The sequence below is a fragment of the Cygnus olor genome, chromosome 14 (genome assembly GCF_009769625.2).
Source record: "Cygnus olor isolate bCygOlo1 chromosome 14, bCygOlo1.pri.v2, whole genome shotgun sequence".
In the NCBI taxonomy this organism is placed as follows: domain Eukaryota; kingdom Metazoa; phylum Chordata; class Aves; order Anseriformes; family Anatidae; genus Cygnus; species Cygnus olor.
In genome coordinates this window covers 9,124,466-9,151,783 of record NC_049182.1, presented here as the reverse complement: position 1 = coordinate 9,151,783, position 27,318 = coordinate 9,124,466, and the positions used below count along the sequence as shown (strand labels likewise).

The following is a 27,318-nucleotide window of genomic DNA, read 5'->3' as shown; positions in this document are numbered from 1 at the left end:
GGGCAGGAGAGTAGTGTGGCACGGGGGCAGCTGGGGCAAAGCCAGACATCTTACTCTGACCAGGAGACTGCAAAGGGGCTGGGGCAGAGTGGTTGTGGAGGGATGAATCCAGCCCGCAGCCTGCCCAGGAGAGCTGAGAGCCAGGCACCATGCAGAGAACATAAACCACTCAAATAAACCATTTATAGAGACCGCGGCTTCCCCTCTGTGCACCAAGCGGTACCAGAGCACCTCTGCGCAGCAGACCTGTGTCCCTCCCCATGTGGCAGCCTGGCCTGTGCTGTGCAGCCCGGCGGCTGCTCTGTCAGTAGGTGAAGCCGGCCTTGTCGTACACGGTGAGCACCTTCTCCAGCGCGCACAGGTAGGCAGCGGTTCGCTGGTCCAGGCCCAGGTTGTACCTTGCAGCCGTGTTCATGATTTGCTAAAGAGAGAGGAGCTGTGAGGCTGGCATGTGCTGGAAAGATCTGGGGGCAAGGGGGAGGCAGAGAGGAGGGTGCCCACAGCGCCATGCACGCAGGGACTAAGCCAAAGCCACAGCAGCACCCAAAGGGAACGAGGCCTCCTTCTCCGGATGACCAAGGAGGCTGGAGCTGTCTACAGGTGGGTCTGGGTGTGCTAAACCACTGCTGCCCCCCAGTGCTCCACCTGGGGCAGACCCTGCGCCCCTGGGTGCCCACAGCCCGCGCTGCTGAGCACGGCACAGGGCCACTGCCCCTAGGGGTGGCACGAGGCCTCCCCCAGCACTGCCAGCACCAGCCTGCGTGTTGGGGCTCATCTAGGCAACCCTGGAAATGGGACCTGAAGGTTCAGGGGGACAGGGACCCAGGTGGTGCTCCCTCTGTGCCAGGAGCAGCAGGGGACCGCTGAGCAAGAGGCTTTACCCGAGCTGCGGACACAGCCAGCAGGGGAAGGGGAACCCAGGCCTTGCGCTGGCCCAGCGGGAGTGGTGCTGAGGGTGGGCACCCCGCAGTCACAGCACAGAGCCCCGGCAGCGAGGGCTGGGGTAAGGCCAGGAGCCCCAGGAGGTACCTTGGCTGACTGCCCCATGGTGTAGGCCAGTCCCGCATACACGATGTCCCGCTCTGAGGCACCCTGAGGGAGACAGCAAATTGATTTTGTGGGGAGGCTGGGCTGATTTATCAAACGCAGCCCCACAGACCACCACGGGTCAGCACCCTCAGCTGGTGCGGGGGGCTCTGTGCTGCAGGAGAAGCACAGCCCCACACGGTGGGACACCCTGTGCCCTGTCCCAGCTGTCCTGACACCGAGGGAAGGCAACTGCCCACCCAACTGCCCACCCACAGCCGCATGGCACCGCGCACACCCCGTGTCCCACACCCTCGTGGGAGCAGCAGACAGGAGTGCCTGGGACTGTGCAACTAGTGAGCCGGGACAGCCACCCCGCTGCAGGCACTTACGGACATGCGGGCCTGGAGCTCGGGGGACGGGAGGATGGGGATCTCCCCTCTGGCCTTGCCGAAGCACCGCTCCAGGCTGTGCTGCACCGACTGCAGCAGGTAGCAGCTCGACTCCCACTCACACTTGAAGCTGAGGCGGCCGTGGCTAACGTGGTTCAGGTTCTTCAGCCACTCGAAGAAGGACACAGTCACGCCACCGGCGTTCACGTACACGTCCTGCCAAGGGCAGCACGCTCGTCATTTGCTGCCTAGGGTGACCCCGAGACCCAGGACTGATCTGGGGGTCCTTCCTCCTCTGCCTGCAGTCCCTCCCCCCTCCTGCCCTCAGGGACAGCCTTGAGGTTAGTGGGATGGCTGAATCCTAGGGCTGCAGTGTCTCTGACCAGAGACACCAGCTGCCCTGACACCCCATGCGATGTGGCAGTTTGCTGTTGGCCCAACATAACTGCAGGACCTGCTGGTGACAGCCAGGAGCCCTGGGGTCTGCCACCGCTTGCGGCCAAGAACCGGGAGGGTACAGAAGGGAAAGCAGCAAGCTGAGCTCCCCAGATTTGCTTGGGAGCTGGAGTAAGGCAGGAAACAACTGCGGCAGCACCATTAATGCTGCCTGATCTCAGACCCTGGCAGAGCCAGGCTGGATCCACATCAGTGCAGCCGACAAAACCATGTGGCCTTGACAGCTGTGAGCCTGCCACCTCCCCACGCATTGGGGATGGACGTACCGGGATGACGAGGATGTTTCTTTGCAGGAATATGTCGTGTGCTGCGGGTGTAGTGGGGCCGTTGGCAGCTTCAACGATGATCTGAAAGCACAAGCAGAGCAGAGGTGACATGGGACAGAAGAAATGAAAGGAGAAACCAGGCCTGGGCTGCTCTGTTATCCCCCCCACCAGCTCAATTCTAGTGGCAGAGTTTTGAGTGCTCGCCTCCCCACTGAGGCTGTTCAGGGCCCGCAGACGCTCAGACGTCGTGTTTTGCAAGAGATGATTAAAGGTTCAGGCTGCAGAAGACCTTGGCCGTGACAAAGTCCCAGGTGCCAGCATGCCTTGTCCCTTTGGCCCCTAAAGCTCACGGTGAACGGTGGAAGCTGCTTTCTGGAGCAGTTCCCTGCTTCACTCACTCTTATCTGCTGCCTCTGATTTTCAGTGCCCGCACTGTAACACCCAGTACCTTCAAGGATATCATCTCCCCTGCCCTGGGGGAGGATGTGCTAAAGCAATGAAGACTGAGGATGCCAGCAGAGCTAGCCGAGGCCACTCAATGGTCCTTGCTCCTGCCAGCAAAGGGAAGGGCTTGGGCTTCCCTCTTCCCCTCAGTTACGTGACCTGCTACCTCTGCCTCACTCTCTGTCCCTCTGGCACAGTGGGCACGTTGTCAGTGCGGTGACGTGACCTCCCTGGGGTGCTGAGTGCCCAAACTGAAGGTACAGCTGGGCTGCCGCCATCTGCACACAGCAGGTCCCCAGGTGATATGAGGCCAGGGGGAGCACACAGCACGGGCACTCCATACCTTTGCTTGCACCTGGGGCGCGTTCTCCCTTGTGAGCTGTTTCTCAATAGCGGCGGGGATGAGGATGTTGCAGGGCACCTCCAGGATGCTGCCCTCATAGGGCTCTGCTTTCGGAAAGCCAACTATGGTGCCCTGGGCCTGGAGCAAGAAGGAGAGCTGAGCTGGGCTCTGCAGGGGACGAGGGGCAGCCCCTGCTCCACGGACGCTTTGAAGACAAGCACTGACTGCCACCCTTTCAGAACAGGCTCAACTCACTCTCTCGTAGTCTTCTAGCTCCTTGGGGTTGATCCCACCGGGATTGTAAATGGCCCCGTTCGTCTCCCCAACACAGACGCAGCGGGCTCCAAAGTGGTGCAGGTACTTCATGGTGTGCAGCCCCACCTTGCCAAAGCCCTGCAGCAACACAGAGCAGCGACAGCTCTGGGCAGAGGGAAGCCATGGGGCCCAACAGAGAACACTGACCCACTGCTCTGGTAACGGGCCCCTCTCCGTGACCTTGAGCTGTGCGACGGAAACAGCATCCCTAATCTAGCGGTCCCCGGTGAGTGCCTTGGCTGGAGGTAGACAAGGAGCTGGCAGGACAGAGACCACCGTGGCTGGTTACAGGGTTGTACGAAGCAGAGCCTGTGGGGCAGCAGCTTCCAGCTCAGCCTGTCTTTATCACCTCCAGAGCTCCTGGACGTGATGTTCCAAGCACAGCACGCTGTTCAGTTTCTACGAGCTGATCTCAATAGCAAAGAGATGCAGTGAGAAACACAGCCCTTTGTTGGGCACCACGCAGCGCCTAGGCACAATCTGAGCAATCCTCCGGCACCTTGCACTGAGGGGTGCTGCAGCACCCGCCTGGGGAAGGGCCTTGGTGGTGCCCGGTTCTCCTTATGGGAACAGACGATTTTGCAGTCTGCCCCAAAGTGCTTGCCAGCTTGCTGCAGCTCTTGAAAACAACACTGCTTCCTAAGACTGCAAGAGCATCCCCCAAAGACAGCACCATTTCACACACAAGTAGCTGAGGACTTCATCCCTCTCATCCTCTGCCACATCAGCCATCAGAGAATGGGGGGAAAGGGCAGGGACGACCAAAGGCAGGGTGGTGGGCAGCAGCGCTGAGTGCAGCCTGCCCCCAAAGCCCCCTTCCCCACGGCAGGGAGCTGTGCTGGAGAGCGAGCATCCCGAGGAGAGCACCTTGCCACCAGGCAGTCCAGCTCCAGCACGCCAGCTGCAGACAGGACTTTGGTGGCACGGTGCTTAGTTTATTTCTCCTTCCAAAGAGCACTGGGCTCAGCAGAAAATGTGGCCGGCCAAGCCGCAGGCAGAGCGATGGTGGCTCAGCAGTGTTGGGGCAGCAGCGGCCGAGAACAGCAGCTGCAGGAGATGCAGCAGGGGGAAGCACCTCACCGTGGCTGTGAGCAAGGCCTGGCTGCAGGGGAGGGAAGGCCTTTCCCGGGAGGAGAGGGGAAGAGGCTGGGCTGGCACCCTGAGGTCCCAGCTTGCTCCCAGACCCACAGAGCACCCCAAGAGATGGGGGCTGCACCCACAAGCTTTGCAGCAGGGAATGTTGGAGCTCGCTCGGCTGGTGACAGAAACACGAAGCTCTCACGGGGACGAGCTCTTTCCACGCAGGCCGGCAGAGCTCCGTATCCTGTCTCCTGTCCTCTCTGTGGCTGCACTGACCAGGGTTTGTTGCAGCTCCCATTCATGTGTTGTTATAGTGGATGGCTATGGAGAAACATTGGAAATGCCTGCACAGTGTGAGCAGCGCTGCACCCCAAACCTCCGTATGCAGCTGGTCTGAAAAACTGCTCAAAGGCGCAAATTTGGCTATGCCGGCTGCCATGGTGAGTTCCTCTGCTTGAAACCCTACAGAGGTTTTGTTTGCAGGAAGATCTGATGTGTAAAGCAGGGGTGGGCCAGCTCTGTGGACCTGGTGCTGAACAGATCACCAGTAGCATGTCACCAGCACGTGGAGGTGACATGCTAGGGGCTCAGGAGCCAGGGGCTCAGGAAATCATGTCCGGGCAGTGCTGCAGGAGCTGAGGCTGAAAGCTCTCCCAGGAAGAAGTTGCAGAAAGACACCAAAGAAGTGCCCTCCTCAGAGCTGTAGGGGGCTGGGCACTCACCTGCAGCACGAAGGTCTTGCCGGGCAAGCCGGGGCTCATGCCGATGCAGTCCATGTAGTGCGTGTTGTTGATGTAGTTCTCGATGCCATGCAGCACCCCGCGCCCGGTGGCAGAGTGTCGCCCGTGGGCCCCTCCCTGGCTGATGGACTTCCCGGTGACACAGGCCAGGGCATTGATGTCCTGCGAGGCCAGGCACAGAAGAGCAATGGTTAAGGTCTCCCCTGATCTGAGTCTTCCAGAGAAGCACCCTTAGCTAAATGTGCTTTCCCCAAGCCTTGGTGTCCCTCACCCAGCACCGAGCCTCAGCTAAAACTGCAGCAACTCCCTGGCAAGGTCCCCTGGGCACAAACCCTCGTGACACCCACGGCACCCTGGGCTCCAAACCAGCAGCGCTGGAGCTTAGCCGGTACCCCAGCGTGTAGGTGTAGGTGTCAGCTATCCAGGACATCTCTCGTTCCCCAGTACTGACATCAGGGGCCAGCACGTCAATCCCAGGCCCTGTGGAGGAGGAAAATCTGTCAAATCTTGTCTTTGCAGTTCAATTCCTTTGCTCAAGCCATTGGCATATGTACATATGGTTTCCACAGGCTGGTTGTGTTCTTGGGCACACCAAGGAATGCCCCGTCCAAAGCCTGGTGCTGCCCATGCACCAGCGTCTTCCCAGCCTCCCTCAGGGTTAGCATCTTCAGCTTTTGCAGGGTCTTTGCCACGTCCCTTCCCAACATTTTCAAGTAAACTGGGAACACAAAGGTTGTTGTTTTGTGACTAGCATCTGCTGAGCTCTCCATCACACATGGAGGCAGGAGAAACTCTCCCTCCTCCCCTTGTGTCCGTGCAGGCCAGCAGGAACCAAGGGCAGTGCCCAGGCCATGCTGATCAGCGGCACCTACAGTGCAGCCTGGGCCTGCCACTGTTGTATTTGGGGCTCTCCCTGCTCCAAATTCACAGCCAAGACAGAGAGGAGCAGTGAACTGACAGCAGAGCAGCAGGGCTGTGACCAGTGCTGACAGGCAGTGCCTGAGCAGCAGCTTCTATGCCCCGCCCAGCCGGGCGGTCGCTGTCTGCTCCGCTGCCTGCAAACCACTCACTTCTTACGGAACGGGGACAAAACCACTCTCGCCTATAAATCCCTTCTTGGCCATCTCTATAGTAAAATGTCTTGTTATTTTCTCCAGCTCATGTTCCTGTGCAAAAACACCAAAACGCTGTTGTTACTACAGGCCCCAAGAAAAATCAGGGAGCCAAGGTACAGCACCCAACAGCTCCCCTTCCCCGCCTGTACACAGCACACCCCGATGTCTGCAGGGGGATAATTCACAGCAGCTGAGGACCCTTGCTGTATCAGAAAAGAGATGTGTGAACTCGGGGTCCCTTTGACCCCTTCCCTCCCAGCCCCTTGCTGATTTGCACCTTCCCCCAGCACTGCAGCAGCACGGGAGCGTTCCTGCTCCGGAGTCTTTCAGCCTGTGTCTGTCTGCATGCACTGAACCGTAAATCAGAGTTCACCACCCCCGTCTCCCCCCAGAGCTGCTTTTCACAGTTGCTGGGTGAGTGTTACTCACTGCAAGCAGCTTCCCCCCGCTTGTCAGAGCGCATCGCTGCGATACGCGGAGAGGAAGGGCTGTGCAAATGGAGCGTGAGTTACGGGCCGCCAGCAGGGGAAGGAGGGGGTGAACTCACCGAGTATTTCCTGGGATCAATCCTCACACCCGCCATGGCAACACCGAAAGGAACATCTGGAAAAGACCAGGTGAGGCAGCCAGATGTTCTCTACCTGCCCCCGACAAGCACGCACTCCCCTGCCACGCACAGCTCCCCCTTAACAGCCTGTGTGGAGGAAAACCGAAGCCGAGGCAGGATACGGACCCCGAGCCTGCCACAACCACCACCCGGCAGAGCTGAATCCATGACAACACAGAGCCTGTATGCGAGAAGCACAATGCCTGGCGCTCCCCAATGAACGCCGATGTCCCGGACGTCCAGCGGTGCATTCTGCAGCCGCAGCGAGCCTGGCCCTCGCACATCTGTGCCCAGAGGAACATCCTGCACGTCCAGAGCGCTTCTGATTTTCAAAGCACCTAACGAGCTTTTCTGACTCACTGTGCCATGGCCCCATCCCATGCCCAAGTCACCGCACGCTTTTACGTTCCTCTTGTACTTACCCACCACGGCACATTTGTATGTCATTAATGCAGCCAGGGCTTTTACTTCATCGACGCCGATTGAACTGCTGAAACGAACCCCTGGGAAAAGAGAGAGAAGAAGCGAAGAGTACCTGCCTTTTTTACCACAAACGGCACAGAGGAAATGTAGGAAAGGCTTTGACTCTTCTGAAACAGCAGCATCCAGTCACAATAGGTGATCAGAAATCATTCAGCTGGGCTCGTTCCTCCAGACAACCACAGAATGGGAAACAATTTCCTAACCACCAGCCATCCTGCAGACATGGGACTGCTTTGGAGAGCACCTCTGGGAGGGGACAGGAGGTTGAGCCCCCTCGGGAACAACTGTGACCACTATAGGGCACATTTGGGGTGCATTATGCCCTCGGTGAGCGCGTGGCATTTAGGACAGGGACTCAAACGCATACGGGGAGGGCCACAGGCCACACACTGACATCCGGAGGGGGCTGCAGGTGAGGTGAGCCAAAGCGTGGGGAGGACCTGTGGGGCGGAGGCTGCGGCGCCCTCACCCCCTTTGCACGGCAGGCGGTGCTGACTGTGCTGCGCCCGCCAGCCCTGCACCACTTCCCAGGTGCCGCCGTCCCGGCGCAGGGGGAAGGCCACCTCCAGCACATAGCTGCAGCGCCGGATGGTCTCCAGGAGGCCACGCAGCCAGGGCAGCCCTCCCGGCCTCCCTGCCGCTGACTGCAGTGCCAGGCTGGCCGCTCGCCTGTAGAAAGTCTCCACCGTGGCCAGCAGCCCGGGGGCGTCGGGGCTGCCCCCCGCCAGGCTCCCGTCACCCCGGCACTGCCCTGGCAGCACCCCGGTGCCGCCATGGCCCCGCAGCCTCCCCGCTGCCCTCAACATGGCTGCCACGCTGCCCTCAAAATGGCCGCCCTGCCGCCCTCAACATGGCCAGCCACGTGGCTGGGCCAGCCACGCATGAGCATCATGGAGCTGAGGCAGCGCCATTTTGAAGGCGCTCAGTGCTTTTGGACCTCCTGGGAGCAGTCATGCTGCCCCAAGGCATCTGTGGCTCTCCAGCCCCATGGTGTGTCCTGCCTGCTGGGATGCAGCCTGGCTGGGGAGGGGGCTGCGTGCGGCCCCGTGCGTGTAGCCCAGGCTTGGTGGCGAGGACCCGGCACCGGGGGCACCCCCCGTCAGCCCCCCGGGGTTGTGGGTGCCGGGTGCGGGCTCGGCTGGCGTGGGTGCGCCTGGCGCGTTCACGTGGCGCTGCCCGTGCGCGTGTGGGAGGCAGGCCGCGGCGCGGAGGGAGGGGGCTGCCACGCTACCTGCGCCCGCGGCCCCCTCCCCGCGGGGAGGATGCGCTTTTCAGGCAGCTGCCTGGCTCCTCGCGAGCTGGGGAGCGCGGGAGTGCGTTGCCAAGGCAATGGGGACCATCTTACTCATCCTCCTCGCTATTGTTATCCTGCCAGCCCGGAGGTGCCCGGGTGGGGAGAGGAGGAGGAAGAAGGCAGCTGGCCGGGGAGGAAGGCTGGCTGCAGGGAGGGGAGAGGTGCACGCCAGCCCCCCACCATGACAGTAGGGCCGCCCCGTGGGGACACGGAGGGGCTGGGACACGATGGGTGCTGATGGAGAAGGGGAGAGCGGGGGGGTCAAGGCAAGAGCAGGCAGGATGCGGCCCTACAGCCCCGTGGTCCTCTCCTCTGCCAGGACCTGATTCTGCCTGCAGTGTCCCTTGTCCTCCTTGTCCCCAGCCTGGGCTCAATCCTCCATGGGGCAGCATAAACCCAGATGTAAACCCATAGCTGCGGTGCCCCTCACCCTACCCAGCTGTACGGGGGGGCAACTGGGACCAGTAGGCGCAGAACTGGGACCAGCACAGGCTGTGGGGCACAGCCCAGAGGTGGGGACAGCGTGTGGCTGTGGCCGTGCAAACGTCTAGCGGGCTGTGAGTGCGCCGGTTGTGCGCCACGTGTGACAAGCTGGTGCAACGCAGCCATCCAGGCAAGGTGCTGGCTGCTATGGGGTCTGGGATCGGGGGTCTGGGATCCCACAGCAGTGCAGACCCACTCGTGTCACTGCCCACAAGTGTGCCCCATCCGTCCCCTGGCTTTTTGGGGTGCCCGGCGGTGGCATGGGGGTGCCCTGGGGAGGCGAGGCTGCGCTCTTTATTTTGATATCCTTCCTCCCTATTTTTAGCATTCGGGGTTTTGTTCCAGCCTCGCTGTTTACTGGAAGGAGCATTTCCACCGCCAACCTCCCCTGTCTCCAGGCAACCAGGTGTGCCAGCTCCCATCGCGCCGGCGCTGCGCCACCCTATAGATCTATAGGGCTGGGGGGGGTAATGTTAACCCCAAGATGGGGAAACCCCAACTGAGGGTTAATGTTAACCCCCCGGCCCCAAGCTCCTGCCCCACAGACCAGTCCTCAGGATGCTCCATGGACCTGTTGCACCATCCTCTCCAAAGGGAGCCCGATGGCACCCATGTGTGCCAGGATGGAGGAGAGATGGCTGGAGCAGCACATGGGGCTGGGATGGGGCTGGTGGCTGTGGCTGTCCCTCCCTCGGTCCCCACTGCTATGGGGGGGACCACGGAGGGTGAACCATGGGTTAGTCACGGTGGTCGGTGCCCCACATCGTGTGACGGTGCCCCCCACCACCCCATGCCGTGGTGACACGGTGGGGGCTCACCGCATGTCCCTGTGCGTGGGGCAGTGCCCGTCCCCCAGCGCGACATCCCCGGGGCAGGGAGGTGACGCTGACCCCGCAGGGTGCTGGGGGGCAGGCGGTACCCGCCGGGGGGGGGTCGTGAGCCCCCCGGGGCGAGGCGAGGCGAGCAGGCCGCCTTCCCCCCCGCAGCGCGAGCGGGAGTGCGTGGGAAGGAGTTAGACAAAGCCTGAGCCCGGGAGCAGAGGCAGCGCTGCCGGGAGGGAGACGGGGACGTTCTCCCCTTCCCGTCCTCCCCCCGGGCGAGGGGTGAGCGGGAGCCCTCCTCGTCCCCTCTGCGGTGGCAGCAGGGAGCCCCGGCGTCCACGTCCCTTGGGCTGGTGGCCGCGGGGTGCAGCCAGCAGCGGGGCAATGGCAACGGCCCCGCGGTGATGTCCGGGAGCAAAGCGTCCATCTCCAGCACGAGGTAGGAAGGGGAAGGGGCTCCGTGTCGCTGCCACCCCCATCCCACCCAGGGGACGGTGCCACGGGGCTCGTGCCACGGACCCACCGGCCAGGCCACGGTGCCAGCCACGTGCCCGTAGCACCGGGGCGCATTGGGGTGGCACAGCCCTGGCGGTACCAGGGCGGCTGTGCCGGGCTGACCCCTACCCACATCCCGGGGTGTCGGGGGGCTGCGGCGGGGGTCCCCGGGGTTGGGGTCGGCTGACCGGGCAACGGGGTGGCGGCGATGGATGCTGGCCACGGTCCCCACCCGGGGATTTGGGGCCAGCACCGGGGCGCTCGCCCTGCTGACGATGCCACCCCCGTTAACCCCCCCAAACCGCGGTCCCCCCCCCGGCACCGGAGCGGAGCGCGGCCCGGGGGTGCCGCTGCGGGCGGCGGGCGGGGGGGGAGCGGCCCGGGGCGCGGCACCGCCCCCGCCGCCGCCGCCGCCCCACGCATGCTCGCGGCCGCCACCGCGCCGGAGCGGAGCGGAGCGGGACGGGACCGGGCGGCAGCCGCCGCCGCTGCAGGTAACGGCGGCCCCGGGGCGCGCACGTGGCGGGGCCCCCCCGGTAGCCGGGGGGGTGATGGGGGTGGGGGGGGGGGGGGGGGGGGGGGCGGCGGCGGCACCGGGGCTGCGGCGGGGGCGGCTTTGTTCAGGGCTCGGCCGGGCGCGGCGGGGCCGCTGCGTGCACACGCGTGTCCGTGTCCGTGCGTGTCCGCGTGCCCCCGTGCGTGTGCCCGGCGCCACGTGCCCGCGGGCGCGTGCCTGAGCCGGCGGGCGCGCGTGTGTGCGCACACGCGTGTTCGTGCCTGCGGGCGTGCACAGACGTGTGCCCCTGGGATGGGCGCGCCCCCCCCCCCCTCCCCACGACACGGCACCGACCCCCCCCGCTGGGTGCTCGCAGCACCCCTGGGTGCCCGCAGGGTGGGCTCAGGGTGCCCGGTACCCGCCCGGCCCCGAGGGGAGGTGCCACGGGGGGCAGTGGGGGCTGCGTGGGGAGATGGGCACCACCGGGGTGTCAGGGGCACGGAGGGGGTGGTGGCAGCCTGGTCCCCGCTCCTGGTGGCACTGCCTGAGCTGCTGGGGTCCGGAGAGCTCGGGGCTTCCATGACCCCCGTGGGGTGGGGCTGCCCCCGTGGGGGCTGGAGGGTGTTTGGGGCCGGTTGTGTGACACCGGCTGGTGTCCCCCCGGCGCCTGGCACACCCCGCGCCCATCCAGGTGGGGGTGTCATGCACAGGGTGAGGGTGCAGGGTGCTCAGCCGGCAACCCGTGCCCTGCCCAGGGCAAGGCTCTGACAGCCCCGAGCCCCCTGTCGTGCTCTGCAGCCCCCCAGGCCCTCATTACCCGTAAAGGTGCCACAGCTGGGAGTCGGGTGGGTGCAGAGGGGAGGGGGCCGGTGGTGCCCCCAGGGTGCCTGGCACACAGTGACTGCAGACTGCCCGCGTGCATGGCCCAAATGGGTGCCCTCGCCCCACGCCGTGCCGAGCAGCCCCGGTGCTCTGCCGGGCACCAGCAGATGCTCTCGAGCTGCTCTCCCTCTGCAGGGTCTCCAGGCCACGTCCCCGCGGCCCCGGGAGCCGCAGCAGCACCTGAATCCCGCGCCTGGCTCGACCACGCCGGGGGAAGGCTGGCTTTTGCGGTAAGAGGCTGCCACTGCTCTTCCCTTCCCTGGGGTGGGTGCTGAGCACCGCCGCGCACCCCGTGCCGGACCTGTTGGTGCAGGCGGTGTGGAAAGGAACAGTCAGCAACTGACTGTCCCCAGCCCGGGGGTCCGGGGTGAGTGCCCCGCTCACCGCCCCATCCCCTCTCTTGCAGGATTAGCATGGGAGAAGCCTTCCCCGGGCATGGGCAGCGCTAAGGAGCCCGAGGGCTTGCAGCTGCTGAGCCGTGAGGCCGAGGACGCCTGCGAGCCCGGCGCCCCGGGCTGCCCGTCGGTGGGTGAGCGCCTGCCCAGCTCCGGCTGCGCCGCGGGTGGCCGTGCCATGAGGAACTGCTGCGGGGCTGAGCCCGAGGCCCCGAGCCCGGCGGAGAAGGTGCCGGTGCCGACAGGACCGGCTCCTGGCACGCTCGGGAGCGCGGCGGCGGCGGGGAGCTGCGGGGCACCCGTCGGCACCGCCCTTGCCTGCGGTCCCGCGGGCCCCAGCACCCCAAAGGAGAAAGCCGCCCCCGTGCCCCCCCTGCCCGAGCCCTGCCTCAAGGCGCCCAGCAGGGACGCGGGGAGCGCGCCGGCTCCGGCCAAGCACGTGGCGTTCCTGGAGCCGGCCACGGGAGCACCGGGGACCGGCAGCCCCCTGATGCCAAGCCAGGAGCAGCCCCAGGGCGGCACAGACACGTCCCCGGGTGCTGCCCCCCAAGCGGGGGGTGCTGAGGCTCCCAAGCCCCCCCAGGGAGGCACGGCCGCTCCCCCTGGCGGGGGTCAGGGCAGAGCCGAGGGGAGCGCGGACGCCGAGAGCAGCCAGCAGCCCCGGACAGCCAAGCTGCTGTGCGAGTCCTACTCGTTCGAGGTGACCCCGCCGCAGGATGCCGGGACGCAGGACATGGGGACGCAAGTGGACAGCCGAGCGTCCCTGGTGTCGGTGGCCCTGAGCCCCATGAGCCCCCCGGACGGGGCTGCCGCCTTCACCTTCCCCAAGAGAGAGCTGGGCTCCGCCGGCGCCCCGCACCCGGGGGCAGCGCCCTCCAAGAAGGACGCGGAGATGCAGGTGTCCATGCCCGTGGAGACCCGCTCGGTGGCCACCGGGCCCATGACGCCGGTGGCCAAGTCCCCGCAGGCCTCGTACCCCGAGGTACACGTGAAGGGGGCGGTGGAGGAGGCTCCGGAGCCCATCCGGGAGGTGAGCTGGGACGAGAAGGGGATGACGTGGGAGGTGTACGGGGCCTCCATGGAGGTGGAGGTGCTGGGCATGGCCATCCAGAAGCACCTGGAGAAGCAGATCGAGGAGCACGGGCGGCAGGTGGTGATGACCCCGCAGAGCACCCGCGCCAGCTCCGTCAAGGGAGCCCCCCGCAAAAGCGAGGCAAAGAGGCAGCCCAGCGTCTTTCGGGCTCTGCTGCAAAACGTCCGGCGGCCCCGGTGCTGCTCCCGCGCCGGCCCTGCCATGGAGTGAGCCGGTGCCCGCTCCGGCAGGACGGGGGGGACTCGGGGAGGGGACCCTGCCCCGCTGTCCCGAGACGCCTGCTGCCGGTGTGCAGGGCTCCCGGGGCGGGTGGCGATGGAGCGCTGCAGGCGGGGACGAGGCATCTCCTTCGCCGGGGGTCCCCCCGCCAGCAGTGGCCGAGGACACGATGCTGGTGGCACGTCTCGGACCTGGCAGGGGCTCACAGCGGGACACGGGCAGGTCGCTGCTGGCTCCCCCCAGCTCCAGCCCTGCACCGCGGGCAGCAGCGTCGCTGCCCGTGCTGGAGATGCTGCTGCATCACAGTGCCACCCGCCCCTGGCTGTGCCCACCCCAAAAAATGGATTTGCTGGAGGGACCGTGGGGCCAGCCACAACTAGGACACGGAGCCCGTGTGCTCAGGGCCACGGGCTGCTTGTCCCTGTCACTGTGGCTGGAGGCGCTCGGGGAGGCTGTCCCCATGGCCCCCCGCCCTCCTTGGCTGTGTCAGAGCACGGGGCACATCCTTGTCCCCGTCACAGCTGGCGGTGGGGACGGTGCCCACCCTGATGCCGTGTCCGTCCTGCCTGCCCAGCCCCGCTGCCACGAGCAGGACCCCGGTGGGTGCCCGCGATGCCCCGGGCGCGTGTCCCTGTGCGGGTCCCCGGGCCCACTTGCTGCTCTCCCGGCCAGCAGCCAGGGCCACGCTGGCTGCAAAGCGCTGCCACTTTTTACCACTGGGTTTTTGCAGGGGTGGTGGGGATAGGGGGCTTTTACTGAACTGTGTTTGCATTTTTGGAGCTTTTTAAGAGACATTTTCAGCTGCCAGCCACCTCCTCCCCAGCGGCCTGCGGGGCCGTGGCTCTTTTGAAACACTTTTCCTACGTCCCTGCCGTGCTGGGAAGCTTTGGGAGCAGAGGGTCGGCGCACCGGGGGGCGAGCATCCCCCTGCCAGCAGCACCGCGGCGTCCCTGCTGCGCCGTGGGACCCGGCACCTCGTCCTCCCTCCAGCCCGTCCCCAGCAGAGGACTGGTCCCACAGGGCCCCAGGAGCTGGGCGAGCACCAGAGCTGCAGGAGGCTGCAGCGGGGGCTGCTTGGGAGCCCCGTGCCCATGCAGCATCCCCGCCTGTCCCCTGCCCTCCAGCCCTGCGCTGCAGCACACCGGTACTGCGGCTTGGTCCCCGACTTTCTTCTTTTTCCTCTTCATTTCTTCTTTTGTTGGGGGGTGGGGGGAGGAAGGGGAGGGCGGACTAAACTTGTCAGTTTGGGTGTTGGGTAATAAAACCTTGCAGAAAGCTGTGAGCGGGGCTGCAGCCACCTCTCCCCGGGGGTTGTGGGGTGACGGACAGCGGGGTGGCCCCGGGAAGGGTCCTGGTGGCACGAAGCTGTGCTGAGCCCTGCGGTGGCGCTGGCCTCACCTCCTGCCAGGAGAGGGGACCCTGCGCTGGCTGGCACCAGTGGGCAGCGCAGACAGAGTGGGTGGTGGCCACGGGACACTGTCACCCACATGTGGCAGGTTTATTGCTGGCATCTGGACAGGATGTCGCTGGAGCAGCTGCCAGAGTCCTGCTCTGGCCCCTCTGGCCCCCAGGTGCCCGCTCACAAGTCTGTGGTGTTGAAGGTGCTGTTGACGAATGCTACTTTGGTGGGCTCCTTCGTGTTCAGGGCGGCCACCAGCACCTTGTCCTCAGTGGAGTCCGTGGGATGTGATTTGCCCAGCTGCAGGAGGGGAGAGTGGTCAGGGGCTGGGGACAGGGACAAAGACAAGGACACCGACACCCCCACCCCTCCCCAGAGCTGCCAAGGCAATGGAGAGAAGGGGACACGAGGGCTCCAGCAGCCCATGTGCCACAGCAGAGGGGCTGGGCAGAGGGGACACGGGACTCCCCGCCAGGTACCTTGGCCTTGAGGTTGTTATCCTTGGGCGAATCTACTTTGTTTTCATCCAGGGAATTCATGCTGTGGAGAGGGGAGGGTGTGGGTTAAGGGATGGCCAAGGCACCGGTGGTGTGGGGACGCGGGGTGACAGCCCCGTGGCCTTCAGGGCTTGTCCAGAGAGCTCACCTGGCCAGGGAGCTGGTGTCCTCGTGGAAGCCCAGGTCGTGGGACAGGTCCATGGGGAGGTTCAGCATGGGGTTGGCCCTGGCCGAGGACGGGAGGCAGGTGAGTGACCGGCCCTGGCACCGCAGGACCAGCCGCGTCCCCTGGGCGGCGGGGACGTGTCGGGGCTCTCCCCACAGCAGGGCGCCCACGCTCACCCCTCAGCGTTGTACTGGTTGGTCCCGGGGATGCCCGCTCCCTGCTGCGCCACGGCGGGGCTGAGCGTCGTGGCCGCCTTCAGCGCCTTCATCGCGTTCAGCTTCCTCTTGTAGCTGCGGGGCGCGGGGACGGGGTGGGTCAGGGGGTGAGGGCTGGGGTGGGGACGGGGACACGGGGTGGGGTGCGTGGTACCTCCTGGTGGTGAGAACCAAGACCAGGGTCATGATGAGGATGAAGAGGACCAGGAACGCCGCCAGCCCCACGATGATGCCGATCATCTGCGTCTCCTTGCTGGGCTCCGTCACCTCCCCGGGGCCCTGGAGCAGAGGAGGCGTGAGCAGGCCTGGGGACCCCCAGGCGCCCCCAGGGGCCGGCGCCCTCTCCCCGTGCCCCTTGCCCAGCCCCACTCACGATGATGACCAGGCCCAGATTCACCAGGGTGGCCAGGACCTGCGGGTCAATCTGTATCAGCCTGCCAAGGGGAGCAGAGCCGGGGGTGGGCGGCCGTGCAGGCAGCAGTGCCCACGCACGTTCCCCTCCCCGGCACGCACACACTCAGATTGTTGACGTTCAGGGCGGTGCCGTTGCTGTAGACGAAGTACGCCTCCATCACCGACTTGACCTGCGCCCTGCAGGGGCAGAAGTGCGGGGTGAGTGCGGAGCGGGGTGCTGTGTCCTCACCTCAGGCAGCGCCACCGCCCCTCCGCGCCCCACTCACCGGGCGGCACGGCTATCCTCGGCGCTGTAGATGCCCACCACGTAAACCCCGGCCTTGGTGGCGAGGGTCAGGGCCCTGGAAGGGGGGAACGAGCTGGGTGCCTGCACGGGAAGCGGCCGGAGCCCCTGCAGCCCACCGGCCGCCCCAGCCCCACCAGCCCTTACGCTTTGATCTCATCCAAGTTGCTCTGCACTTTCTCCACCGATGTCGCAAACTGGAGGCGAATGCGGTAGCTCTGGTCCACTGTGAAGATCTGCGTGGGGACAGCGGGGGTGAGCGGGGCTGGGCAGGGCGCGGGGCATCCACGGGCAGGGGATGGGGGTGGCACTCACGTTCAGCACGGTCTGTGCCGTGTGTTGCGGTGCCGCACCGTCCTGAGCCATCACCGTCACCTGGTACTGCCCCTTCAGCGAGCTGTCGAGGTTGCTGGCCACCCTGGGGGGACGGGGACATCGGTGATCCCGCAGGGATTCACCAGGAGGGGGCCGAGTCCCTTCGTCCCTGCCCGTGCCAATGCCGTGCAGGGACGGACGTGGCTGCTGCCACACAGCCCCAGCCCAGCCCCACGGCCTTACTGGATGCTCCCGTTGTAGTTGTTCTGCTCGACCGTGGTCACCACCTTGAAGAGGTTCTCCAAGGTCTGATTGTTCCCATTGACTTCCACGAACACCACTTTGAAGATGGAGAAAGTGATGGTTCCTCCGAGCCCCGAGTCGGCATCCGTGGCCTGCGGGGACAAAGCGGGGCAGGAGCACCGATGGGCACGGCCCACCCCCTGCCCGCCGTGGGGACGGGCAAGCCCAGCTCCCCAGGAGTGCGCATACAGCTCCTCACCCTCACGGTAGCCACTTGCAGGTCCACAGGAGAGATCTCGGGGACAACCACTGCGGGGGACAGACAGACGGACAGCGTGGTCATGCCGCTGCGCAGCCGGGCGTGCTGCAGCCCCCGAACACCCAGGGCTCAGCAGCGCAGGCGGAGCCACAAGCACCCTGTGCTGCCCTCCCTGGAGGGCACCGGGTGACCCCGGCCCGGACCCCGCACCGCTCGCAGCCCTGGCTGAGCTGGGGAGCCGGGCAGCACAGGATGGGTGCTGCGTCCCAGCCGTGCTGCTCACCGAAGGGCCCAGAGACAGGCAGGAAGACCGGCGCGTTGTCGTTTACGTCCTTGATGTCGATTGTCAGGGTTCCTGCCAATGTCCCAAATGCATTGGTCACCCTGCTCTGCATCCCCCGGGAGCCCCGTCCTCCAGCAGGCTCAGGTCCCTGTGGCAGGGACCAGAGGGAGGGGGACATCCTCCCTCCATCTCCAACCGGGCCAGCTCCTCTAGGGGGGCAGGAGCTGCAGGTCCCACCTCCCTCCCTGCCCCGGTCCCAGCGGATGGCACGAGGTGCGGGTGCTCTCCGTACCGTTCTTGCTGTAGCGGTCGCCCTTCTCAGTGTAGAGGTCTTCAGCCCGCAGCGTCAGCTTCACCGTGTCACACAGCTCGAAGTCGATCTCTGAGCTGTTGACCAGCACCGAGCCGTTGGGCAGCAGCACGAACCAGTCCCAGCACACGTCCCCGGCACTTGTCGAATCCTTAAGGCAGGTGACCTGCAGCTTCTCGATGACCAGCGAGTGGTTGGTGTCGGGGTCAGCGGCGCCCACAGTGTAGACCAGTCCCTGCTGCGTGCCGTTCTCGCTCACGATCACGTTCTGCGAGGCCGGCACGATGGAGGGGGGCTCGTCGTTGACGTCTAGGATGTGGACCACCACCGGGACGCTGGCGTTCCTGACGCTGTCTGTGGCTGTGTTCTCTGCCAGCACCACCAGGGAGAAGCTCTTCTGCTGCAGGGTGTCGTAGTCCATGGTCGTGTCGGGGTCCAGGGACAGCTGCCCGCTGTAGTTGCCCGGCCCCAGCTTGTAGGAGCGGATCAAGAAGTTGCTGGAGCCGCTGCCGCTCTGCAGCCGGAAGGAGATGCGGAAATTGATCTCCGTCTTGTCGGCGTCCGTGGCCACCACGCTACCCACGAAGGAATCTGCAGACAGACGGACGCTCAGTGCCCAGCGGGTGCTGACCCCAGGCCACCGTTTGTCCCGCAGCCTGCCCCCACAGCATCTACCTGCAGAGCTTTCAAAGATGGAGAACTCGTAGGACTGCTCGAGGAACACGGGCGTGTTGTCGTTGACGTCCTGCGGGAGGTGAAGCCCCTGAGTGCCACCGTCCAAGGAGGTGGGGGGGGGGGTCTGGCACAAGGCGAGGGGCAGGAGCACAGACGGGAGCCCTCTTCTGCCTCCCTGCATCAACTGGGGACACGGTGCCGCGGCCGGGTGCCACCTCTGCACCCACCCCACCCTGCTGTGCCCAGGGCTCACCCCCACAGTGATGGTGACGTTGACCAGGGTGCTGAGCGGTGGCACCCCGTGGTCGTACACCTCCACCGTCACCACCAGCTGCCCGTCCTTGTCGTCCAGCGCCTCGCGGTCCAGCGGCTCCGTGTTGTGCATCTGCCCCGTGGTCTCGTTGATGGTGAAGTTGTTACTGAACAGCCCTGGCAAGATCCTGAAGCCCAGCTTGCTGTTGGGGGTGCCGGCCTCGTCGTTGTCGATGGCCTGAAAAGAGAGCACCGGAGGGGCTGGAATAGGGCTGCCCACCCCTCGGGACGGTCCCTGGCTCCTTTCTGACAGCCCTGGGGTTGTCCTCTCCAGCCGGCACCTACCTTGACCTGCGTGCTGACGTTCTGCCCCTCTTCCACAGAGATGTAGTAGGAGCCGGTGATGATGGGCGCGTTGTCATTCTCGTCCAGCACGGAGATCTCCAGCAGCGCGGTGCTCACCATGCCGCCCCCGTCCTTGGCCTGGATGTTGGCGTAGTAGATGGAGCGAGTCTCCCGGTCCAGCAAGGCCCCCTTTGTCACCAGCACCGCCCCGCTCGTGGCGTTCACCGTGAAGGTTTCGTGGCTGTGGCACACACGGACCCATCACCGGGGCTCCAGCCCCGGGCAGGCAGCACCCCACAGACCCCCCCGGCCGCGTCCCCACGTACATGATCTCCGGGAGCAGCTGGTAGGTGATCTGGCCGTAGGCACCGCTGTCCGGATCGTAAGCCTGAACGAGAGGAGGAAGCATCACGAGAATATCCATCAGCCCCCGGGGTGGTGAGGGACCTGCGGCACTGGCCGTGGGCAGTGAGCACCCCAAAAATGCAGCCCGGAGGGGTGCAGGGTCCCCCACCCTGCCGCCACCTTCTCCCCACACCAAAGTCCCTGCCGGTGACCTGCACCTGCAGCACCCTGCCCGGGGGACGCGCTGTGCCCTGCCCGGTGCCTGACCGTGATGTTTGGGGCGATGACGGTGCCCTCGGGGCTGTTCTCCATCACGTTCAGGTTGTATATGCTCTGCGGGAACTCGGGGAAGTGGTCGTTGGTGTCGATGAGGTCGATGGTCACGGTGGCCACGGAGCAGCAGTTCGCGGGGTTCCCCGTGTCGTTAGCGATGAGCTGCGGGGTGGAGAAGCGACAGTGTCTCGTGTGGGTCCCCGAGCATGTCACCCAGCCCCCCTGTCACACCGGCCCAGCTCCCCTGAACCAAACAAGCTGCCAGGGCGAAGCCTGCAGGGAAGGGTCGTGTCCCTGCTGTCCCCTCCACGTGCAGGGAGCGAGGACCGTCCCTTGGCAGCCGGTCCCACCTGCACCACCATGACATGGCTGGTCTCGTAGTCCACCGCAGACGGGTTTTGCACGAGGATCTGGACCTCCCCCGTGCCCACAATCCTTGCGGGGGACACGGTGAAGGCGCTGGCGCTGCCACCCTGCAGGTACAGCTCGAAAGTGCTGTTGATGCCCTGCGGGGAGAGAGGCCTGGGGTGAGGGCGGCGGAGCAGCTGGGGCAGGGACCCGCAGCCCGGCCCGGCCCCAGGGGCAGGCTGCCACCTTGTCGGGGTCGTGGGCGACGATGCTGAGGTTGGACACAGGCACTTTGGAGGAGGAGTGCTCGATGATGCTGCCCGTGAAGTTGCTCTGGCTCTCGGTGAAGTCGCAGCTGGGGAGGGAGCACTGGTAGAACTCGGGCTTGTTGTCATTGACGTCAATCACCAAGACAGTCACCAGCGTGCTGGCCTGGGCCACCATGCCGTGGATGTCCAGGTTCTTCTCACGCGCCTGGGCAGGAGGAGGAGGAGGAGGCAGCGGGGTCAGGCGGTGCCCAGGCGAGGCAGAGGAGGGGGCTCTCCCCGCTGCCCCCCACTCACCTGGACTTCCAGCAGCACCTCCTCGCTTGGCAGCTGCTCGCGGTCCAGCCACCCGCTGACGGTGATGATGCCCGTGGTCGTGTTGATGGCGAAGGGGACGCTGGCGTCTGGGGCGTGGGGACAGAGGGAACAAGCTGCAGCCAGCGGGGAGGCAGACCCGGCCCTCGGCCTCCACCGGGGCGCTCCCCAGGGTGCTGGGCGGTCCCCAGGGTGCTGCCTGTCCCCCCAGCGCCCAAATGCCCCTGCCCCAGCCTCGCTCACTGGTGATGCTGTAGAAGATCTCGTCGTTCACCCCCGTGTCCCTGTCCATGGCGGTGACGGTCAGCACGGTGACACCCTGCGGGGACAGGGAGGTCAGGGCAGGACGTGGGGACAGCCCCAGCCCCACGCCGCCGGGGCAGGCGGGATCCTCACCAGCGGGCAGTTCTCGGGCACGGAGCCGGAGTAGGGCTCGTTGAGGAACCGCGGGTTCAGGTTGGGCAGGTCGAGGACGGTGATGGACAGGTAGGTGGTGCTGTTCTGGACGACCATCACCCCGTGCAGCAGCCCCCCGCCGTCCTGGGGGCAGAGGGCCCGTTAGTCCCCCCGCAGCCCTCCCCGCCGCCCCCGCGCCCCGGCCACGCTGCCCCCAACCTCGGCGAGGATCTTCAGCTGGTAGAAGGTGTTGGTGGCATAGTCCAGCGAGCCGTTGAGCACCATGCTGCCGTTGGGCAGGATGTAGAAGAGCCAGAAATTCTTCGCGTTGTCCGGGATCACCTGGGTGGGAGACACTGCCCTGCGTCAGGGAGCAGCGGAGGGGCGCCCGCGGGGGTGTGGGGGGTGTGGGGGCTCAGCACCCACCCTTCTGCCAGGCTTGGCCCACAGGGACCCCCCCCTTGGTGTCCCACGGGGTCTTCACAGTGGGGCAGAGCAATTGCTGGGGGGGGTCCCGGGTCCCCAAGCCCCCTCCCGGCCCCCCAGGCTCCATCAAGCAGACCCCCCCAGGAGGACGGTGTCGGGGTGCCGGTGCCCAGGCGCGGTGCTCACCTCCAGGATGCTGTAGCTGACTTTGGCTGAGTTCCCCGTGTCGGCGTCGGTGGCAGAAACGGTGTAGATGATGCTGCCTGCCGTCATGTTCTGGGCACCCAGATGAGCGGTGGGGGGTCACGCAGGATGGCAGGGCTGGGTGCTGAGCCCTGGCCCCCGCCGGCCCCGTTTTGGGGTGCCCCGACCCCACGGCCCCGATGAGCTCTGCCCTTGCTCGGGCTGCCTCCCACCCGCCTCCCTGCCCCGGCAGCTCCCCAGGATCTGCACCCCGATGCTGGAGGTGCTGGAGGGGATCAGGCTCAGCCCCACGCACCCTGAGCCGGCGTCACGCTGCCTGAGGCTGAGCGGCACCTGGGCACTCCCTGACGGCGAGGGCAGAGTCCCAGCCTGCGCTGGCACCCGGGGCTGGCACAGAGCTGTCTGCCGGCAGCAGCTCGCCGGGAACACCGTCACCGCGGGGCCAGGCATGCCGTCACCGTCACCGCACGGCCGGGCACGCCCACGCTGCGGAGCCACCCATCGTCACCCCCGCGCCACTGCCCGTGGGGCTGCGAGGTGCCCGGGAGGTACCTCGGGGATGGAGGTTTCGTACGGCAGGCCCTTGAAGACCGGGGCGTTGTCGTTGCGGTCCTCCACGATGACCGTCAGCTTTCTGGAGACCTGCCAGGAGCAGGGGAGGGTGAGGGACGCGGTGTCCAGCGGAGCTCTGGAGCCAGCCAGCATCACCCCCGGGGTGTCACGCGTGGCCCCGCAGGGCCCACTGCCCCCTCCTGTCCCCCAGCCCGTGCCCAGCACTCACCTCATCGTTGGTGCCGTCGGACACTGTGACGGTGAGGGTGAGCCTGGCCTGGGACTGGGAACACAAGGCAGGGCTCGGTCAGGGCCATCAGAGATCGATCCTGGGACACCTGGGGCTCTGCCTCCCATCCCCACCACCCCGTCCCCCTGACCGGGGCAGCGCCAGGCGGAGCAGCACGCTCCGTGCCCTCACCTCCCGGTCCAAGAGGTTCCTCAGGGTCACTACTCCTGTTTGTTCATCGACGTTGAAGTAGAAGGCATCCGCATCGCGGATGCCGTAGGTGAGCGTGTCCCCATCGTAGTCAGTGGCTGCCAGCTGGAAAGCGACTTCGCCTGGGGACAAGGGCAGCGTCAGCCCTGGCCGGCCGCTCCCCCCGGCCCCCCCAGCCTCCCCGAGGCCGCCCGCTCACCTATCTGCAGGTCCTCGGGCACGTACACGATGGTCATGTTGAGGAAGGGGGGCGTGTTGCCTGAAGCTACAAGGAGGACGTGAGCTGAGCGCATGGGAACCCAGCTCCCCTCCCTCCCTCCCTCCTCACCCCCTCGCCCTCCAGCAGCAGCCCCCTGCCCACCCAGGTTGCCACCCCCCCCACCCAGCCCTGCCCCGCGGTGCCACCACCGCCTCCGGGGCTCCGAGGGGGTGCCCACGGGGTGGGCAGCAATCCTGGGGGGGTCTCGGCTGCCCCCAGGGAAACGGGATCGCACAGTGGGGAGCCGGAAGCGGCTCCAGTGCCTCCCCACAGCCTGTGCCCGCACCGAACAAAGTCCTCACCTGCTGCCAGGAGGAACGGGAGCAGCAGCAGCGAGGGCTGTGCCATCCTGCCGGGAGCCCGCGGCGCTCAATGCAGAACCTGGGGCACGTCCCGGGTGCTCCCTAAGCCCCCGGCGCCCACGGGTGGCAGCTCCCACCTGGGAGAGACTGCGATGGGGTCTGTGCTCCCCCGGGAGCCTGGGGACAGGCTCCGTGGGGACACGGCGCGGGGGGGGACGGGGTTGTCCTCCGGGTGCTGGCGACCACGGGGGTGTCCGGGGACCCCCAGACCCGCTGACGGACCCCCACCCGCTGGAGCGCGTCGCCCCGGGGGCCGGCATCCCTTACCTGCGGCACCTCGCTGGGGATGCTGCGGGCAGGCTGCGCTCCGCCTGCACCCTGACACCACCGGAGACCTTTGCCTCCTGCTGTACCCAAGTTCATCAATGATTAACTGCAATTAAGGGGTGAGAAATCCCTTTCGCTCCTTCCTTCTCCCTGGTGCTCGTCACCGCCGCCCGGCTCCCACCCAGCCCCACGCTCGCTCCCCGCCACAGCCCCTGGGGACCCCACAACTCGACCACCCCAACCCGTACCCCAAGGACTCCAGCCCCCCGGAGCGGGGCAGAGCCTGAGGGGGTGCAGGAAGACCCCAAACTGCTCCCGGGGACTGGGGAGGGTCTGGGGAAATGCCCGGCATCCCCTGGGTTGGGGGCACCGGGGTCTCACCAGGACAGAGGTGGGCACCGACCCGGTGAAGCAGCCGCTGGGGTGGGTGCCTGGGGCCCTGAGCACCCCCCTGTGAGTCCCCCTCCCCGGGGTGGCCCAGGGGGCTCGGCCCAGCCTCCCTGACCTACTTCGGACCCTCTGGGGACAAGGGCGGATTGTGCAGCTCTGCTCAGGCAGAAGAGGGCTGGGAGGAGTTGGGGGCATGGGCACAGCCAGCCCTGGGGCCCACGGGACCCCCGCCTGTGTGGCCCTGGCCTCCTTCAGCCCCATCCGCCAGTGGGGACAGGAGGGGTCAGGGTGGCCAGGCAGCTCGGTGGTCCCCCAGGACACCCCGCTTGCTCTGAGGTACCCCTGGCTTGGGCATGGGGAGAAAGAGGGCCAGCCTGGGACTCCCCCAGCGAAACCCCCCAGGGCTGGTCCGGGATAACCCTGTGCCCCCCCAAGCCCCCCAGGACTGGTGCAGGGCGTCCCACTGCAAAACACCCGGGACGCCCCAAAACCTCCCGAGGGCTGGTGCAGGACATCCCCCAGCATCCTGCATCCCCCACCCAGGTCCCTATCCCTGACCCCATCCTATTCCCATCCCCAACCCTGACCCTGTTCCCATCCCCAGCCCTGAACCCATCCTATTCCCATTTTCATCCCTGACCCCATCCTATACCCATCCCCATCCCTGACCCCATCCCGTTCCCATCCCCATCCCTGACCCCGTCCCGTTCCCATCCCCATCCCTGACCCCATCCCGTTCCCATCCCCAGCCCTGACCCCATCCTATTCCCAGCCCTCACCCCATCCTATCCCCATCCCCATTCCTGACCCTATTCCCATCTTCATCCCTGACCACATGCCCGACCTGTTCCCATTCCTCTTCCCATCCCCATCCCGTTGCCTTATCCGGATGCGCCGCCGCTCGGAGCATTACGGTAGCGGTTCCGGCTGCGCCCCTATTGGCGGCGTTACGGCGGTAGGAGGAGGGGGTTGGACGCGCCCATCGCGGCCCGCGGGGGGGGGGGCGCGGCGCGGCCGGTGCCATCGGCGGGGCAGGCGCGGGGGGCGCCATGAGGCGGGGCTGAGGCCGGCCGAGGCCGGAGCGGGAGCGGCACCGGGAGCGGCACCGGCACCGGGAGCGGCCCCGAGCCCGGCGGGCCCGGCCCCGCGCCATGCGAGCGGGCTGAGCCGCGGCACGGCCCCGGCGGGCGCGGAGCGGCGGGGGCGGCGCCGCCGGTAGGTGCGGGGCTGGGCCCGGGGCGCGGGCACGGGGCGGGGGCGGCGGGGCCGGGGCCGGGGCCGGGAGGGGGGCGCGGGGCGGGACCGGGGCCGGGACCGGGACCGGGACCGGGACCGGGGGGGCGGCCCCGGGGCACCGGGGGAAGGAGCGAGCGGCGCCCGGGCTGCCCCCGGGACCGGGGGGGCGGCGGCGGAGCCCCGGGGCCGTGCCCGGCCCCGCCGGCCCCGGGGGGTGAGGCTGGGCCCGGCCCCCCGCTGGGCACCGGCTGCCCCCGGTACCGGGCTGCGGGCCGGGGGGCGCCGCTCGGGGGCTGCCGGGTCGGTGGCTGCGGCCTGGGGGCGGGGGCCCGGCCGGGAGGGGGGGGAGCGGGGAAAGTCCGGGGGAAGTTGGCGCTGGGGGGGGGGCCGGGAACCGGCGGGGCGCGGCCGGGGGGTGCTGGGCTGCGGGGCCCGGTCCGCGCCCGCGTGTGCGGCCCGGTGCCGGCACCGTTCTGCGGGGCTCGCGTTCCCCCGCGGCAGCTGGGCCGGCTGAGCTCGGTGGTGCGGGAAGGTGGGCGCCGTCCCCGAGCGCGCCCCGCTTGTGTCCCGCCGCCCCGGCCCCGGCCGTGCCCCGGGACAGCCGCCCCGGCACGGAGCTCGGCGCTGGGCTCGGCTCCTCGCCGCCCGGTGCCGCCGCTCCGATCCCGGGGACCCCGCGGGTGCCGTGCGCGGTGCCGTGGGGCCGGGTCCGTCCCGTCCCGTCCCATCACGGGGAGCCCCCGAGGAGCGGCGGCTGTCGGAGGGGAGCTGGCGGCCCTGCGGTGCATGGCGGGTAACTACGCACGCTGCGAGGGAAATAATAAGGCCGGCTCCATAGCGGCGTCTAAAAATACTGCCAACGCGCAGCGCCCGCCGGGTGCCTCGCTTTGGCACCTCTGGGCGCTCGCTTCGAAGCCGGCGGGGCGGCCGAGCCGCGGCTCGGGGAGACCCCCCTGCCCGACCCGTGCCGTGCCGGGGGTCACGGCCCCGCTCGGCTCCGACCGGCGTCCCGGGGACCTGCCCCGCGGGGACGGCGTCCTCCGCCCCGGCGGCTTGGATGCCGGCGTGCGGGGCGTCAGGCAGGCGCTGCTCCCGGCCCCGCGGGCGCCCCGCTGGCTGGGCGCTTCCCTCCGTCTGCTGCTGGGAGCCAGCAGCTCCCCGCCGTGCCGGGGGAGAGGCTCGCAGGGGTGGCAGGAGCCATCCGGAGCCCCGGCTGGCCCGGGCAGCCCGACGGGGAGCGAGGCGGCGCGCGGCGGGCCGGGAAGGGCAGGAAACGGTGAGCTCGGGTCCCGGCGCTCGCTCTCTTCCGCTTCGTGCAGGGGAGCTCGGGGCAGCCGCTGCTTCTCTCTGCAAGAGCCGGGCCTCGTCCCGCGCCGCCTCGGAGCGAGAGGAGCGGCGGTACCGCCGTGCCGCCCGGCCTGCCGTGCCTTTAGGGTTGGGGCCGCGTTTTTGGGGTCCCTGCCGGGCCGTCCCAACTCCGGAGGGTTTGCTGCGAGTCGCGGAGCGGCGCGTGGCGGTGGCGTTCCCTCGAGCGGTGGAGCACGCCGCCCCTACCTGACACGCTGCGCGGCGCCCGGCTGGCGAGCGCAGAACAAAGAGGGGAGGGCAGCCTCGGCGAGGCCCCGCGGATTCGCCGGGGGAAGCCGCTCGCCGTTTGTGTCTGCCTGCCTGGGACCAGGGCTCCGCGAGGGGAATTGATCAAGCTGTAAAACCTAGAGCCAGCTAATGAAATAGGGACTATGGATTTTTATTTTAAATGGAAGAGAGTTTAGGGGAGATTTAATTATCCCTGCTTTATGGACCCGTTAGAGGAACGAAGTAACAGCCAGCAGCTAGGGCCCGGGCTCCGGCTCGCGGCGTTTCTTCCAGGTGTGTGCAGCCAGCCAAGTCCTGAGCCCCGGGGCAGCGCCTCGGGATGAAACAAAGTCACCTGGAGCAGGGCTGGATGTGGCGGGGTCCCGCGTGTCCTGCCGGGCGTCCCCGCTTCCCGGGGTGCCAGCATCTGTGGGGAGGAGCGTGCTGAGATCGCAGAGGGGCTGGCACCGGAGCAGCGGTGTCCCAGGGTGGGCTCCCGGCCCAAACTGGGGCTCCCAACCCTGCCCCGGGGTTGGGGTGGGCTCGTCCTCGTGCAGGTGGGCA

At 67.1% G+C, this 27,318-nt stretch overlaps 3 protein-coding genes across 6 annotated transcripts; 1 reads left to right on the top strand and 2 right to left on the bottom strand.

Annotated features, from left to right (window-relative positions):
* Positions 1-169: 169 nt before the first annotated feature.
* On the bottom strand, positions 170-9,536 carry LOC121078099 (glutamate dehydrogenase 1, mitochondrial-like). 3 transcript variants are annotated; one of them, XM_040573901.1, is made up of 12 exons: positions 8,499-9,536; positions 7,207-7,287; positions 6,725-6,780; positions 6,165-6,228; positions 5,449-5,542; positions 5,045-5,225; positions 3,183-3,320; positions 2,928-3,065; positions 2,141-2,221; positions 1,419-1,634; positions 1,030-1,092; positions 170-421 (listed from the first exon to the last, which is right to left on the bottom strand). In XM_040573901.1, the coding sequence occupies exons 2-12, from the start codon at positions 7,229-7,231 to the stop codon at positions 305-307; spliced, it is 1,173 nt and encodes a 390-aa protein (XP_040429835.1). In that variant the 5' UTR covers positions 7,232-7,287; positions 8,499-9,536; the 3' UTR covers positions 170-304. The 3 variants fall into 3 exon arrangements, with proteins under 3 accessions (XP_040429835.1, XP_040429833.1, XP_040429834.1); XM_040573899.1 differs by lacking the exon at positions 8,499-9,536 and adding an exon at positions 7,737-8,439; XM_040573900.1 differs by lacking the exons at positions 7,207-7,287; positions 8,499-9,536 and adding an exon at positions 7,320-7,828.
* A 529-nt stretch (positions 9,537-10,065) lies between these two features.
* Positions 10,066-14,736, top strand: GPRIN1 (G protein regulated inducer of neurite outgrowth 1). Of its 2 annotated transcripts, none has more exons than XM_040573904.1 (3): positions 10,066-10,304; positions 11,874-11,968; positions 12,145-14,736. In XM_040573904.1, the coding sequence occupies exon 3, from the start codon at positions 12,174-12,176 to the stop codon at positions 13,434-13,436; it is 1,263 nt and encodes a 420-aa protein (XP_040429838.1). In that variant the 5' UTR covers positions 10,066-10,304; positions 11,874-11,968; positions 12,145-12,173; the 3' UTR covers positions 13,437-14,736. The 2 variants fall into 2 exon arrangements, with proteins under 2 accessions (XP_040429838.1, XP_040429837.1); XM_040573903.1 differs by lacking the exon at positions 10,066-10,304 and adding an exon at positions 10,774-10,854.
* Positions 14,737-14,919: 183 nt separating this feature from the next.
* On the bottom strand, positions 14,920-23,884 carry CDHR2 (cadherin related family member 2). The gene is made up of 32 exons (XM_040573920.1): positions 23,554-23,884; positions 23,227-23,363; positions 22,865-22,930; positions 22,648-22,787; positions 22,456-22,509; positions 22,227-22,316; positions 21,657-21,746; positions 21,264-21,386; positions 21,045-21,188; positions 20,892-20,967; positions 20,631-20,737; positions 20,314-20,541; positions 20,070-20,225; positions 19,714-19,881; positions 19,428-19,489; positions 19,102-19,342; positions 18,758-18,994; positions 18,505-18,574; positions 17,812-18,420; positions 17,520-17,591; positions 17,237-17,286; positions 16,978-17,129; positions 16,735-16,837; positions 16,567-16,655; positions 16,403-16,477; positions 16,236-16,313; positions 16,096-16,156; positions 15,877-16,001; positions 15,684-15,797; positions 15,490-15,567; positions 15,324-15,384; positions 14,920-15,144 (listed from the first exon to the last, which is right to left on the bottom strand). Exons 2-32 carry the CDS (start codon positions 23,270-23,272, stop codon positions 15,025-15,027), a joined length of 3,885 nt encoding a protein of 1,294 aa, XP_040429854.1. The 5' UTR covers positions 23,273-23,363; positions 23,554-23,884; the 3' UTR covers positions 14,920-15,024.
* Positions 23,885-27,318: the final 3,434 nt, after the last annotated feature.

Coding starts and splice junctions, on each gene's coding strand:
- GPRIN1 (XM_040573904.1), top strand. CDS start 12,174: ATGGGCAGCGCTAAGGAGCCCGAGGGCTTGCAGCTGCTGAGCCGTGAG.
- LOC121078099 (XM_040573899.1), bottom strand. CDS start 8,073: ATGTTGAGGGCAGCGGGGAGGCTGCGGGGCCATGGCGGCACCGGGGTG. Junction 5,543..6,164: donor GGCCAAGAAGGGATTTATAG/GCGAGAGTGGTT, acceptor CCTCCTCCACAG/GGCCTGGGATTGACGTGCTG. Junction 3,066..3,182: donor AGCTAGAAGACTACGAGAGA/GTGAGTTGAGCC, acceptor TTCTTGCTCCAG/GCCCAGGGCACCATAGTTGG.
- CDHR2 (XM_040573920.1), bottom strand. CDS start 23,272: ATGGCACAGCCCTCGCTGCTGCTGCTCCCGTTCCTCCTGGCAGCAG. Junction 19,882..20,069: donor GCCATGTCATGGTGGTGCAG/GTGGGACCGGCT, acceptor TCCACCCCGCAG/CTCATCGCTAACGACACGGG. Junction 15,798..15,876: donor TTGGTTCTCACCACCAGGAG/GTACCACGCACC, acceptor CGCGCCCCGCAG/CTACAAGAGGAAGCTGAACG.